General features: G+C 43.2%; 1 protein-coding gene across 1 annotated transcript in view; it reads right to left on the bottom strand.

Annotated features, from left to right (window-relative positions):
- Positions 1–15917, bottom strand: part of TG (thyroglobulin) — a 173757-nt gene that overhangs the window by 90028 nt on the left and 67812 nt on the right. Inside the window, exons 24-27 of the mRNA XM_044293695.1 lie at positions 12085–12200; positions 10159–10267; positions 8885–9079; positions 274–441 (exon numbers count right to left, since the gene is read on the bottom strand). Of these exons, the coding sequence (XP_044149630.1) occupies positions 274–441; positions 8885–9079; positions 10159–10267; positions 12085–12200 (588 nt within the window). The remainder of the gene's footprint in view (positions 1–273; positions 442–8884; positions 9080–10158; positions 10268–12084; positions 12201–15917) is intronic.

Raw genomic sequence — 15917 nt, 5'->3', positions numbered from 1 at the left:
ACGGGTGTTCCATGCGCCAATATAAATGGAGCCGCAGGTTGACCGCGTCCACTGCCGCTCCGCTCTCTATGGCACTGCCTGAGATAACGCAGCGTTGTACTCGCCAATCTCCACCAGTCCCATAGAGAATGACTGGAGTAGCAGAGCGCCTGCTCGACCTGCCGCTCCATTCATAGGGGTGCGTCGCCCCCTGCCTAGCATCACCACATGGTGGCGCTATACAATGGCCCCGTCTCTGCCACTTACACAACCCATTAGATATGGCCAACTTACTTCCAGAGAACTCCTGTCCTCCTAAGAAGAAAGAGAATTTCTTCTGCTCGGGATTGGACTTCACTCCTCTGCAGATTCCATCTCCACCCAGTCGGGAGGTCTTACTCCAGTCCTTCACAGCACACAGCAGGGAGTCGGGAGAGCCGAGCAGAGCGCAGATTGTGGTTCCTAAGAAAATACACGGAGCGATGAATATGGCGTATGGGTTTACACCACTATGGAGCCTTTTACTCCACTTTTTGGGCTTAAAAAAGTTGCAAATTGTGGCGGACCATACGTGCCCCTTACTTTTTTCAACTGTTCACTGAAAAGTGGGTGGGATTTAGACTGAGGGGCGTGGCCTCGCACAAGGTGCCAAATTTACTAGAATTTACCCCAGAAACTGGTGTAAATTATAATTGTGGTCCTAGGACCGATCAGATGTGCCTCCGCAGACTTTATACTGAGACAGGCACCATTATACCTGCCTCATGGATTTCAATGTCTTTACGGGGGTTTCCCGACTCTTTTATACTGATGAACTATCCTCAGGATAGGTCATCAGTATCTGATCTGCCCAGGACCCAAACAGTTAGATATTGATCCCACTGATCAGATACTGATGACCTATTCAGAGGATAGATCATCAGTATAAAAAAGTCGGAGAACCTCTTTAATACTGAGTGATGACTTATCTTCAGAATAGGTCAGCGGTATCCGATAGGTGGGAGTCCGACTCCTGGCACCCCAGCCGTTCCTGTGAGCTCCTCAGCTTCTTCCTAGGCCAGTGACATCATGTTCATCGGTCGCGTGGCCTATGGTGCAGCTCAGTCCTATTCATGTGAATGGGGCTGACCTGCAATACCAAGCGCAGCCTCTGTCTAATGGACGGCACTGTGATTGGTAAGCTGTGAGGAGGTCGTGGCACTGACATAGCCTGTTGAACCAGCTGATCGTCAGGGGTGCCGGACGTCAGACCCCCACAAATCAGATATTGATGACCTACCCTGAGGATAAGTCATCAGTGTTAAACACTCAGAAAACTCCTTTAAGCCATTTGTGACAGTAAATGGACAAACATTGAATCTGATCGTCTATAAAGTTCCCTGAAAGTCTGTAATTGATTACACAGAGCTCCAAAACCAAGTTAGATCATCCAGTTGTTGTTACCTGCAGCCGCCACTAGAGGGAGCTCAGGAGCAGACTGCTAGTTTCGAGCTCAGTATAAAAGCAGTAGCTCCCTCTAGTGGTGGCTGCGGGTAACCAGACCTCCCTGTCTAAGAAGGGGATTTGGAGCCCTGTATCAGAAGGGAACTCTACTTTCTGAACCTCTATAGACATTTACTTCCCATAAATAACAGCATGATAATCGGTGGATGCGCTGGCCTGAACTTTTAAAGGGGTAGTACACATTTCCGCCATGCTGTGTATAACTGTAGGTTGTTTCAATCATGAAATTTGAGTTCCTCAGACTTCTGACTCTTGATCTTAATGCCATAGTAATGAATTCAGTATTGTCCCAGGAATCAGGAATGTGCCTTTATCAACGCAGATCAATGTCTCCTGCCCCACTGCAGAAGGTGAGCAGATGATGCTGTGCGTCCTGCCCCCAACCCCACATTTGGCGCTAGTTACTTGCACATCTCGCGTGTCTGGACCCCGCCAACATCAGAAGTGTTAATTTAATTTCCTTTTGTTAATTGTCCCTTTAAATTGGCAAAATCTGTCAAACTCATCTGCTCCCCTCGTGACATTTTCCTGGTGCTCAGCAAAATCTTCACTTTCTTTTGATGTCTCCAAATATGAGATGACTTTGAAGTCTATTGATCTTTAGTGCAGACCGCCGCTCAGAGCAGCGCCATTCAGGGGGCTTCAATGGGTTTTAACCCCTTAGGGACACAGCCTTATTTCACCTTAAGGACCAGGCCATTTTTTTGCAAATCTGACCAGTGTCACTTTAAGTGCTCATAACTTTAAAACACTTTAACTTATTCAGGCCATTCTGAGATTGTTTTTTCGTCACATATTGTACTTCATGACACTGGTAAAATGAAGTCAAAAAATTTATTTTTTTGCATAATAAAATACCTAATTTACCAAAGAAAATTGAAAAATTTGCAAATTTCAAAGTTTCAGTTTCTCTACTTCTGTAATACATAGTAATACCCCCAAAAATAGTGATGACTTAACATTCCCCATATGTCTACTTCATGTTTGAATTATTTTGGGAATAATATTTTATTTTTTGGGGGATGTTACAAGGATTAGAAGTTTAAAAGCAAATCTTGAAATTTTTCAGAAATTTACAAGAACCCAATTTTTAGGGACCAGTTCAGGTCTGAAGTCACTTTGCGAGGCTTACATAATAATAAATAATAAACCGCCCAAAAATGACCCCATTCTATAAACTACACCCCTCAAGGTATTCAAAACTGATTTTACAAACTTCGTTAACCCTTTAGGTGTTGCACAAGAGTTATTGGCAAATGGGGATGAAATTTGAGAATTTCATTTTTTTGCCTAATTTTCCATTTTAACCCATTTTTTCCACTAGCAAAGCAAGGGTTAACAGCCAAACAAGACTGTATCTTTATTGCCCTGACTCTGCCGTTTACAGAAACACCCCATATGTGGCCGTAAACTACTGTACGGCCACACAGCGGGGCGTAAAGTGAAAGGTGCGCCGTATGGTTTTTGGAAGGCAGATTTTGCTGGACAGTTTTTTTGACACCATGTCCTTATTTGAAGCCCCCTGATGCACCCCTAGAGTAGAAACTCCATAAAGTGACCCCATCTAAGAAACTACACCCCTCAAGGTATTCAAAACTATTTTTACAAACTTTGTTAACCCTTTAGGTGTTGCACAAGATTTAATGGAAAATAGAGATACAATTTCAAAATTTCACTTTTTGGGCAGATTTTCCATTTTAATATTTTTTTTCCAGTTACAAAGCAAGGGTTAACAGCCAAACAAAACTCATTATTTATGGCGCTGATTCTGTAGTTTACAGAAACATCCCATATGTGGTCGTAAACTGCTGTACGGGCACACGGCAGGGCGCAGAAGGAAAGGAATGCCATACGGTTTTAGGAAGGCAGATTTTGCTGGACTGTTTTTTTGACACCATGTCCCATTTGAAGCCCCCCTGATGCACCCCTAGAGTAGAAACTCCAAAAAAGTGACCCCATTTTAGAAAGTACGGAATAGGGTGGCAGTATTGTTGGTACTAGTTCAGGGTACATATGATTTTTGGTTGCTCTATATTACACTTTTTGTGCGGCAAGGTAACAAGAAATAGATTTTTTGGCACGTTTTGTTTTGTTATTTACAACATTCATCTGACAGGTTAGATCAGGTGGTAATTTTATAGAGCAGGTTGTCACGGACGCGGCGATACCTAATATGTATACAATTTTTTTATTTATGTAAGTTTTATACAATAACTTCATTTTTAAAACCAAAACAATTTTTAGTGTCTCCATAGTCTAAGAGCCATAGTTTTTTCAGTTTTTGGGCGATTATCTTGAGTAGGGTCTCATTTTTTGCGGGATGAGATGACGGTTTGATTGGCACTATTTTGGGGTGCATATGACTTTTTGATCGCTTGCTATTACACTTTTTGTGACTTAAGATGGCAAAAAATGGCTTTTTTGACACCGTTTAAATATTTTTTTTTTTTTTACGGTGGTCACCTGAGGGGTTAGGTCATGTGATATTTTTATAGAGCCGGTCGATACGGACGCGGCGATACCTAATATGTATACTTTATTTTTATTTATGTAAGTTTTACACAATGATTTTATTTTTGAAACAAAAAAAAAATAATGTTTTAGTGTTTCCATAGTCTAAGAGCCATAGTTTTTTCAGTTTTTGGGCGATTATCTTGAGTAGGGTCTCATTTTTTGCGGGATGAGATGACGGTTTGATTGGCACTATTTTGGCGTACATGCGACTTTTTTGATCACTTTTATTACCTTTTTTGGAAAGTAAGGTGGGCAAAATTTAAATTTTCTCATAGTTTTTATATTTTTATTTTTATGGCATTCACCGTGCGGGGAAAGTAACATGACCGTTTTATAGATCAGGTCGTTACGGACGCGGCGATACCGAATATGTGTAGTGTATTTTTTTTAATTTTTTTTATTCAGTGATAAATGTTTTTTTTTCATCTTAACTTATTTCACTTTTTTTTTTTTTTTTTTGACCCAGACCCACTTGGTTCTTGAAGATCCAGTGGGTCTGATGTCTGTAAAATACAGTACAGAACAATATAGGGTTCTGTACTGTATTTTACTTACACTGAACAGATCTATGCTTTTAGCATAGATCTGTTCAGCACCATGGACAGCAGGCGTCCTGTTGCCATGGGAACCTTCCCCGTCTGCCACAACTTCGCAGACGGGGAAGGGTGAGGACGGGGCTTCGGGGGGCTGCCTGGGGGCTCTCTCCCTCTCCATTGGGAGGCTGCAAAGGCACAGCAGCCCCCCGATGGGAGAGGGAGGGAGCTCCCTGACCGATGACAGTTAACCTTTTCCATACAGCGGTCCGTACGGACCGCGGTATGGAAAGGGTTAAATGGCTGACATCTGCGCAGATGTCAGCCGTTTATACCAGGGTGTCAGCAATGTGCTGACACCCTGGTATACCCACTAGACGCCAACAAATTTTCAAGGGGAGGCGGGCGGGGGATCGCGATCCCGCCTGCCGCACCGCCCGCCTCCCGCAACGCCCCCACCGCCTGCGACACCCCCCCTGCACCACCCGCCGCCATCAAATCGTGCAGGGGTGCAGGGGGAGGTGAAATCTTGATTTTTAGGCACTCTAAAGTTTCTGATCCCCGCGGTCAGGGACCGCGGGGATCAGAAACTGCAAAAAGCGCAGCAAACCGCAGGTCTGAATTGACTTGCGGTTTGCTGCGATCGCCGATACGGGGGGGTCACATGACCCCCCCTGTCGTTGTGACAGGATGCCGGCTGAATGATTTTAGCCGGCATCCTGTTCAGATTAACCCCTAGGGCGCCTGAATGCCTATTTAAAGTTAGGACGTACCGGTACGTCCTGTGTCCTTAAGGGGTTAAAGGAGAAGTAGCAATGATATAGTATACAGTATATACAGTCAGGTCCATAAATATTGGGACATGGACACAATTCTAACATTTTTGGCTCTATACACCACCACAATGGATTTGAAATGAAAGGAACACGATGTGCTTTACCTGCAGACGGTCAGTTTTAATTTGAGGGCATTTACATCCAAATCAGGTGAACGGTGCAGGAATTACAGCAGTTTGCATATGTGCCTCCCACTTGTAAAGGGACCAAAAGTAATGGGACAGAATAATAATCATAAATCAAACTTTCACTTTTTAATACTTGGTTGCAAATCCTTTGCAGTCAATTACAGCCTGAAGTCTGGAACGCATAGACATCACCAGACGCTGGGTTTCATCCCTGGTGATGCTCTGCCCGGCCTCTACTGCAACTGTCTTCAGTTCCTGCTTGTTCTTGGGGCATTTTCCCTTCAGTTTTGTCTTCAGCAAGTGAAATGCAGCTCAATCGGATTCAGGTCAGAGGATTGACTTGGCCATTGCAGAACATTCCACTTTTTTCCCTTAAAAACCTCTTTGGTTCCTTTTGCAGTATGCTTTGGGTCATTGTCCATCTGCACTGTGAAGCGCCGTCCAATGAGTTCTGAAGCATTTGGCTGAATGTGAGCAGATAATATTGCCCGAAACACTTCAGAATTCATCCTGCTGCTTTTGTCAGCAGTCACGTCATCAATAAATACAAAAGAAGCAGTTCCATTGGCAGCCATACATGCCCACACCATGACACTACCACCACCATGCTTCACTGATGAGGTGGTATGCTTAGGACCATGAGCAGTTCCTTTCCTTCTCCATACTCTTCTCTTCCCATCACTCTGGTACAAGTTGATCTTGGTCTCATCTGTCCATAGGATGTTGTTCCAGAACTGTGAAGGCTTTTTTAGATGTCGTTTGGCAAACTCTAATCTGGCCTTCCTGTTTTTGAGGCTCACCAATGGTTTACATCTTGTGGTGAACCCTCTGTATTCACTCTGGTGAAGTCTTCTCCTGATTGTTGACTTTGACACACATACACCTACCTCCTGGAGAGTCTTCTTGATCTGGCCAACTGTTGTGAAGGGTGTTTTCTTCACCAGGGAAAGAATTCTTTGGTCATCCACCACAGTTGTTTTCCGAGGTCTTCCGGGTCTTTTGGTGTTGCTGAGCTCACCGGCGCGTTCCTTCTTTATAAGAATGTTCCAAACAGTTGTTTTGGCCGCGCCTAATGTTTTTGCTATCTCTCTAATGGGTTTGTTGTGTTTTTCAGCCTAATGATGGCTTCACTGATGGTGACAGCTCTTTGGATCTCATCTTGAGAGTTGAGAGCAACAGATTCCGAATGCAAATAGCAAACTGGAAATGACCTCTGGACCTTTTATCTGCTCATTGTAATTGGGATAATGAGGGAATAACACACACCGGGCCATGGAACAGCCGAGAAGCCAAGTGTCCCATTACTTTTGGTCCCTTAACAAGTGGGAGGCACAGATGCAAACTGTTGTAATTCCTGCACCGTTCACCTGATCTGGATGTAAATACCTCAAATTACAGCTGACAGTCTGCAGGTAAAGCGCATCTTTTTCGTTTCATTTCACATCCATTGTGGTGGTCTATAGAGCCAAAAATGTTAGAATTGTGTCGATGTCCCAATATTTATGGACCTGACTGTACATGACAACTATAGATTGGTACTATTTACTTCCCCATCACCACACTCCCTGTTCTGGGCTCTGGTGCTTATCATAGGGACATGGACCTGAGCTGCAATACCACAATCAAACTGAGGACAGGAGTGGGGCTGTTTTTCTAATCCCATACGACATTTGTGTGGATGGTGATAGATCCATTCTATGGCCCTAAGACAAGACCGAATAACCAGAGTGCAGACAAGAAGTGTTGTCATAGGGACGCAGGACTGGAGGAGCCATAGGCGCTAATCAATCTCAAAGCACTTCAGCCACTTCCCCTAATATGCACTGATATGGGACAGGAGACATAGCAAACCCCTATGGGAGGTTACAGTAGATTTATCGGTTGTCACCCAGCTTTCCCAGAAACAGATACTACTGAAAAGACTGAATACAGTAACAAATAAAGGAATTATACGCACCAGTGCATCTATCCTTTCTGCTGCCTGAGGCAAAAATTTAAATGGCGCCCCCCCATGCCAAATTCTCAACCTAACCTCTTCCCTCCAGCCTTAGGCCCCTTTCACACGGGCGAGTATTCCGCGCGGATGCCATGCGCTAGTTGAACGCATTGCACCCGCACTGAATCCGGACCCATTCATTTCTATGGGGCTGTGCACACGAGCGGTGATTTTCACGCATCACTTGTTCATTGCGTGAAAATTCCAGCATGCTCCTCTTTGTGCGTTTTTCACGTAACGCAGGCCCCATAGAAGTGAATGGGGTTGCGTGAAAATCACAAGCATCCGCAAGCAAGTGCGATTTTCACGCACGGCTGCTAGGAGACGATCGGGATGGAGACCCGATCATTATTATTTTCCCTTATAACATGGGTATAAGGGAAAAGAATAGCATTCTGAATACAGAATGCATAGTAAAACAGCGCTGGAGGGGTTAAAAAAAATAAAATAAAAATTTAACTCACCTTAATCCACTTGATCGCGCAGCCGGCATCTCTTCTGTCTTCTTCTTTGCTGTGTGCAGGAAAAGGACCTGTGGTGACGTCACTCCGGTCATCACATGATCCATCACCATGGTAAAATATCATGTGATGGACCATGTGATGAGCGCAGTGACGTCACCACAGGTCCTTTTCCTGTACACAGCAAAGAAGACAGACAGAAGAGATGCCGGCTGCGCGAGCAAGTGGATTAAGGTGAGTTAAATTATTTATTTATTTTTTTAACCCCTCCAGCCCTATTGTACTATGCATCCTGTATTCAGAATGCTGTTATTTTCCCTTATAACCATGTTATAAGGGAAAAATAGTACAATCTACAGAACACCGATCCCAAGCCTGATTTTCTGTGAAGAAGTTCAGTTTTGGGTACCAAACACGCAGATTTTTCTTACGCGCGTGCAAAACGCATTACAATGTTTTGCACTCACGCCGAAAAATTGCGCATGTTCCCGCAACGCACCCGCACATTTTTCCCGCAACGCCCGTATGAAAGAGGCCTTACTGTTAAAGACATGCAGCACTACAAAACATACAGGGTAATACAGCGCCACATACTGTGCCTATTGTGCTTCTTATTACTATACTGCAGAAACCTGGTGCTGGCAATCGCCTCATGGGTGGTGCACCCCTGATTATACGGTATTTCCAGCACAGGTGTAACCTGTAGTTCCAGGGGCTCCACTGCAAAATCTGCTAAATGGCCCCCCACCTGTCATGTGCCATTTATATTTGTGTCTGTGGCAGAGGAGCCTTTGGATCCCTCTAAGCTCCAGGTCCTGGGTCTGACTGCTCTATAGCTGCATCCCTGCGACTCTTAGCGAATCTCCACCTCAGTGACCTGACAGGAAGGTCTTCATGGTCTACACCAGAATGTGGTATGGTGGAGTATTATTACCTTGATTTAATATGACCCGGCTAAGTATGAAGCCATCACAGCAGGAGTCCTGAGCGCACGTTTGGCGACACGTGAAATATCCATCCGTGAAACTGGCGCCACCACTGGATGGGAAAAGCATTGCAGTGTACACTCCAGAGAATGCATTAGCGAAGTCAGTGCGGGTAAAGCCTCCGTGATCACCAAACTCTTGTCCTGATAAGAGCAACGGAAAAATTACAAAAAGACAATAAATTATCAATTATTGTTCTGCTGCTTGTGGAGGAAATGCTGGAGAAGACATCACAATGGCTACTAGGAAGTAAAGAAGCGCTATGTTTACTGTAGGAATAATCTAGACAAAAAGTCAGGTAACTGTGTACATACATTACATTACTTATCCTGTACTGATCCTGAGTTACATCCTGTATTATACTCCAGAGCTGCACTCACTATTCTGCTGGTGCAGTCACTGTGTACATACATTACATTACTTATCCTGTACTGATCCTCAGTTACATCCTGTATTATACTCCAGAGCTGCACTCACTATTCTGCTGGTGCAGTCACTGTGTACATACATTACATTACTTATCCTGTACTGATCCTGAGTTACATCCTGTATTATACTCCAGAGCTGCACTCACTATTCTGCTGGTGCAGTCACTGTGTACATACATTACATTACTTATCCTGTACTGATCCTGAGTTACATCCTGTATTATACCCCAGAGCTGCACTCACTATTCTGCTGGTGCAGTCACTGTGTACATACATTACATTACATTACTTATCCTGTACTGATCCTGAGTTACATCCTGTATTATACTCCAGAGCTGCACTCACTATTCTGCTGGTGCAGTCACTGTGTACATACATTACTTATCCTGTACTGATCCTGAGTTACATCCTGTATTATACTCCAGAGCTGCACTCACTATTCTGCTGGTGCAGTCACTGTGTACATACATTACTTATCCTGTACTGATCCTGAGTTGCATCCTGTATTATACTCCAGAGCTGCACTCACTATTCTGCTGGTGCAGTCACTGTGTACATACATTACTTATCCTGTACTGATCCTGAGTTGCATCCTGTATTATACTCCAGAGCTGCACTCACTATTCTGCTGGTGGAGTCACTGTGTACATACATTACGTAGCATTAAGTAATGCAGAGTGACTCCTTATTGTATGGAGATTACCTTTATGCTGCTCATAGTCTGTACACTTATTTTCTCCCTTGATTTACAAAAAACTTTCAATGTATTAAATGACATTGATAAATATTCTCACCCCGTTTCCGGTATACAGCAACACTGTCTACGGTCATCAGTTTTATTTTATACTGGCAGCGGAGGCCGTCCATGGTGGTGGATGCAGAGTTACCCAGGGCACCAGGAGTCTGGAAGACAATGGGCACAACAATAAGAAAGCTACAGCGACTGCACTGACTGGCAAAAAACTGCCACCCGACAGGAAAATCATCATCTCCTGCCTACACTAAGGTCCCTTTCACACGGGCGAGTATTCCACGCGGGTGCAATGGGTGAGGTGAACGCATTGCACCCGCACTGAATCCCGACCCATTCATTTCTATGGGGCTGTTCACATGAGCGGTGATTTTCACGCATCACTTGTGCGTTGCGTGAAAATCGCAGCATGTTCTATATTCTGCGTTTTTCACGTAACGCAGGCCCCATAGAAGTGAATGGGGCTGCGTGACAATCGCAAGCAAGTGCGGATGCGGTGCGATTTTCACGCACGGTTGCTAGGAGACGATCGGGATGTAGACCCGATCATTATTATTTTCCCTTATAACATGGTTATAAGGGAAAATAGTAGCATTCTGAATACAGAATGCATAGTACAATAGGGCTGGAGGGGTTAAAAAAAATATAAAAAATAATTTAACTCACCTTAATCCACTTGATCGCACAGCCGGCATCTCCTTCTGTCTTCTTCTGTGCTGTGTGCAGGAAAAGGACCTGTGGTGACATCACTACGGTCATCACATGTTCCATCACCATGGTAAAAGATCATGTGAAGGACCATGTGATGACCGGAGTGACGTCACCACAGGTCCTGTTACTGCACACAGCTAAGGTGAAGACAGAAGGAGATGCCGGCTGCGCGATCAAGTGGATTAAGGTGAGTCAAATTTTTTTTTTATTTTTTTTTAACCCCTCCAGCGCTGGTTTACTATGCATTTTGTATTCAGAATGCTATTATTTTCCCTTATAACCAAGTTATAAGGGAAACTAATACAATCTACAGAACACCGATCCCAAGCCCGAACTTCTGTGAAGAAGTTCGGGTTTGGGTACCAAACATGCGCGATTTTTCTCACGCGAGTGCAAAACGCATTACAATGTTTTGCACTCGCGCAGAAAAATCGTGCGTGCTCCCACAACGCACCCGCAACGCCCGTGTGAAAGAGGCCTTAGGGTCTTTTATAACTCCCTAGATCTGTAAATCTAGATCTGAACATCAATTTGCAGCAAAAATCAACTTAAAATTTGCTTTTTTGATTCTGCCTGACATGTCAAACTCCTGCCACCCCCAGAGCTGCATTCAGTATTCTGTAAGCTGCAATCCATCTGCACTGGGCTGGAAGAGACGAACCTAGAGGCTCTGCCTGTAATACAGCTCTGCAGCCTCGTCCACGGATCACAACTTCAGACAAGCCTCTAAGATACTTCTGACATTAGATCCGTGGAGGAACTCACCCGTCCCCCAATATCTGCCTTTAGGGGAATCTAAAATGGGACTTTTTGCCTGTATGATGTATTTCTTGCCTCCACGATAAGTGGCTCCTGGGAGCTCGTTTTACCATGTATACTGGCGGTCTACAGCTTGGGGCTGGCACAGTGGGTAAGGCTGGCACAGTGGGTAACTTTGGCACAGTGAGTAAAGATGGCGCAGTAACGCTTGCACAGTGAGTAAAGCTGACGCAGTAAGGTTGGCACAGTGAGTAAAGCTGGGACAGTGAGTAACTCTGGCACAGTTAGTAAAGCTGACACAGTAAGTTTGGCACAGTGAGTAAAGCTGGCGCAGTAAGTTTGGCACAGTGAGTAAAGCTGACGCAGTAAAGTTGGCACAGTGAGTAAGTTTGGCACAGTGAGTAAAGCTGACGCAGTAAGGTTGGCACAGTGAGTAAAGCTGATGCAGTAAGTTTGGCACAGTGAGTAAAGCTGACACAGTGAGTAAATTTGGCCATACGGGATTATCTGTGGTGCACATGATGTCGGATCCTTCCCCGGAGTACAGCTGACATGTCACTCCACTGCCATTTGTAGATACTGCCAGGTAGTCGCAATCTTCATCCATAGAACAATCTGTAACAATAAGAATAAGATACAATGCAGAAATATGAGCTTAACCCCTTAAGGACACAGCCCTATTTCACCTTAAGGACCAGGCCATTTTTTGCAAATCTGACCACTGTCACTTTAAGTGCTGATAACTTTAAAACGCTTTGACTTACCCAGGCCGTTCTGAGATTGTTTTTTCGTCGCATATTGTACTTCATGACACATGGCTAAAATTGGGTCAAAAAAGTTAATTTTTTTGCATAAAAAAATACCATATTTACCAAAAATTTTGAAAAATTTGCAAATTTCAAAGTTTCAGTTTCTCTACTTCTGTAATACATAGTAATACCCCCAAAAATTGTGATGACTTTACATTCCCCATATGTCTACTTCATGTTTGTAGCATTTTGGGAATGATATTTTATTTTTTGGGGATGTTACAAGGCTTAGAAGTTTAGAAGCAAATTTTGAAATTTTCAGAAATCTTCAAAATCCCACTTTTTATGGACCAGTTCAGGTTTGAAGTCACTTTGTGAGGCTTACATAATAGAAACCACCCAAAAATGACCCCATTCTAGAAACTACACCCCTCAAGGTATTCAAAACTGTTTTTACAAACTTTGTTAACCCTTTAGGTCTTCCACAACACTTCATGGCAAATGGACATACATTTTTAGAATTTAGATTTTTTGGAAAATTTTCCAATATAATAAATTTTTTCCAGGAAAAAAACAAGGGTTAACTGCCAAACAAAACTCAAAATGGGTTGCCCTGATTCTGTAGTTTGCAGAAACACCCCATATGTGGTCGTAAACTACTGTTTGGCCAAACGGGAGCACGTAGAAAGAGGGGAACGCCATATGGGTTTTGGAAGGCAGATTTTGCAGGACTGGTTTTGTTTATACCATGTCCCATTTGAAGCCCCCTGTTGCACCCCTAGAATAGAAATTTCAAAAAAGTGACTCCATCTAAGAAAGTACACCCCTCAAGGTATTCAAAACTGGGTTTACAAACTTTGTTAACCCTTTAGGTGTTCCACAAGAGTTATTGGCAGATGGAGAAACAATTTAGAAATTTCTATTTTTTGGAAAATTTTCCAATATAATCAATTTTTTCCAGGAGTAAAACAAGGGTTAACTGCCAAACAAAACTTAAAATGGGTTGCCCTGATTCTGTAGTTTGCAAAAACACCCCATATGTGGTCGTAAACTACTGTTTGGCCGAACGGGAGGACATAGAAGGAGGGGAACACCATATGGGTTTTGGAAGGCAGATTTGGCAGGACTGGTTTTGTTTATACCATGTCCCATTTGAAGCCCCCTGTTGTACCCCTAGAATAAAAATTTCAAAAAAGTGACTCCATCTAAGAAAGTACACCCCTCAAGGTATTCAAAACTGGGTTTACAAACTTTGTTAACCCTTTAGGTGTTCCACAAGAGTTAATGGCAGATGGAGAAACAATTTAGAAATTTCTATTTTTTGGAAAATTTTCCATTTTAACCCATTTTTTCCAGCAATAAAATAAGGGTTAACAGCCAAACAAAACTCAATATGGGTTGCCCTGATTCTGTAGTTTGCAAAAACACCCCATATGTGGTCGTAAACTACTGTTTGGCCAAACGGGAGCACATAGAAGGAGGGGAACACCATATGGGTTTTGGAAGGCAGATTTTGCAGGACTGGTTTTGTTTATACCATGTCCCATTTGAAGCCCCCTGTTGCACCCCATGAATAGAAATTTCAAAAAAAGTGACTCCATCTAAGAAAGTACACCCCTCAAGGTATTTAAAACTGGGTTTACAAACTTTGTTAACCCTTTAGGTGTTCCACAAGAGTTATTGGCAGATGGAGAAACAATTTAGAAATTTCTATTTTTTGGAAAATTTTCCAATATAATCAATTTTTTCCAGGAGTAAAACAAGGGTTAACTGCCAAACAAAACTCAAAATGGGTTACCCTGATTCTGTAGTTTGCAAAAACACCCCATATGTGGTCGTAAACTACTGTTTGGCCGAACGGGAGGACATAGAAGGAGGGGAACACCATATGGGTTTTGGAAGGCAGATTTGGCAGGACTGGTTTTGTTTATACCATGTCCCATTTGAAGCCCCCTGTTGTACCCCTAGAATAAAAATTTCAAAAAAGTGACTCCATCTAAGAAAGTACACCCCTCAAGGTATTCAAAACTGGGTTTACAAACTTTGTTAACCCTTTAGGTGTTCCACAAGAGTTAATGGCAGATGGAGAAACAATTTAGAAATTTCTATTTTTTGGAAAATTTTCCATTTTAACCCTTACTTTATTACTGAAAAAAATGGGTTAACAGCCAAACAAAACTCAAAATGGGTTGCCCTGATTCTGTAGTTTGCAGAAACACCCCAGATGTGGTCGTAAACTACTATTTGGCTAAACGGCAGGACATAGAAGAAGGGGAACGTCATATGGTTTTTGGAAGGCAGATTTTGCTGGACTGGTTTATTTACACCATGTACCCTTTCAAGCCCCCTGATGCACCCCTAGAGTAGAAACTCCATAAAAGTGACCCCATCTAGGAAACTACGGGATAAGGTGGTTGTTGTTTTGGGACTATTTTTGGGGTAAATTTGATATTTGGTTGCTCTATATTACACTTTTTTGAGGCAAGGTAACAAAAAAATAAAATTCTAAAATTTTTCTACATTTGCTATTTAGTTTTGTGGAACACCTAAAGGGTTAACAAAGTTTATAAAGTAACTTTTGAATACCTTGAGGGGTGTAGTTTCTTAGATGGGGTCACTTTTTTGGAGTTTCTAGTCTAGGCTACATCAGGGGGGGCTTCTAATGGGACATGGTGTCAAAAAAAAAAACTGTCCATCAAAATCTGCCTTCCAGAAACCATATGGAGTTCCCTTCGTTCTATGCCCTGCCGTGCGGCTATATAGCCATTTACGACCACATATGGGGTGTTTCTGCAAACTACAGAATCAGGGCCATAAATATTGAGTTTTTTTGGCTGTTAACCCTTGCTTTATTACTGGAAAAAAAGGATTCAAATGGAAATTTTGCCCAAAAATGGGTGTTTTGGCACCGTTTTTATTTTATATTTTTAACACCGTTCATCCGAGGGGTTTGGTCAAATGTTATTTTTATAGCGACGACTTTTACGCACGCGACGATGCCCAATATGTATGGCTCTCAGACTTTGGAGACACTAAGCAGGCATCCTAAAACTGCGGCCCTCCAGATGTTGTAAAACTACAATTCCCACCATGCCCTGCTGATGGCTGTAGGTTGTCTGGGCATGCTGGGAGTTATAGTTTTACAACATCTGGAGGGCCGCAGTTTGAGGATGCCTGCACTAAAACTAATATTTTTTGGGGGAAAAAAAATTGTTTTTGTGTCTCCAAAGTCTGAGAGACATAGTGTTTTATGTTCTCTAGGGGACTGTTGGAGATTATAAAAATTTAGTACTCCATGGAAGTGTGATACTCCCTGAAGCAATCGATAACGCAGAGGCCCGGATGATCGGGGCAAGTGTCACACTGAGTAGTGGTGTCCTTCCGTATCCCCCTCTTGTGACACACACTGCATCTTTTTTGGGTTCGTCCCTTCTTTCCAGTATGGGGGACCACACCTGGAAAGTGTTGGCCAGGGACGATCCGGGCACCTCCAGTTCCCGAGGTACTCCGGCCTGCTCTTTCCCGGTCCGAAAAGATCAGGTCTTTGAGGACTGCCTCATAGAATTGGAGGAATGTCCCTGTG

This window comes from Bufo gargarizans, chromosome 5 (genome assembly GCF_014858855.1).
Source record: "Bufo gargarizans isolate SCDJY-AF-19 chromosome 5, ASM1485885v1, whole genome shotgun sequence".
Lineage (NCBI taxonomy): Eukaryota > Metazoa > Chordata > Amphibia > Anura > Bufonidae > Bufo > Bufo gargarizans.
The sequence above is the reverse complement of the archived record's forward strand: the minus strand, read 5'-3'. Positions and strand labels throughout refer to the sequence as shown.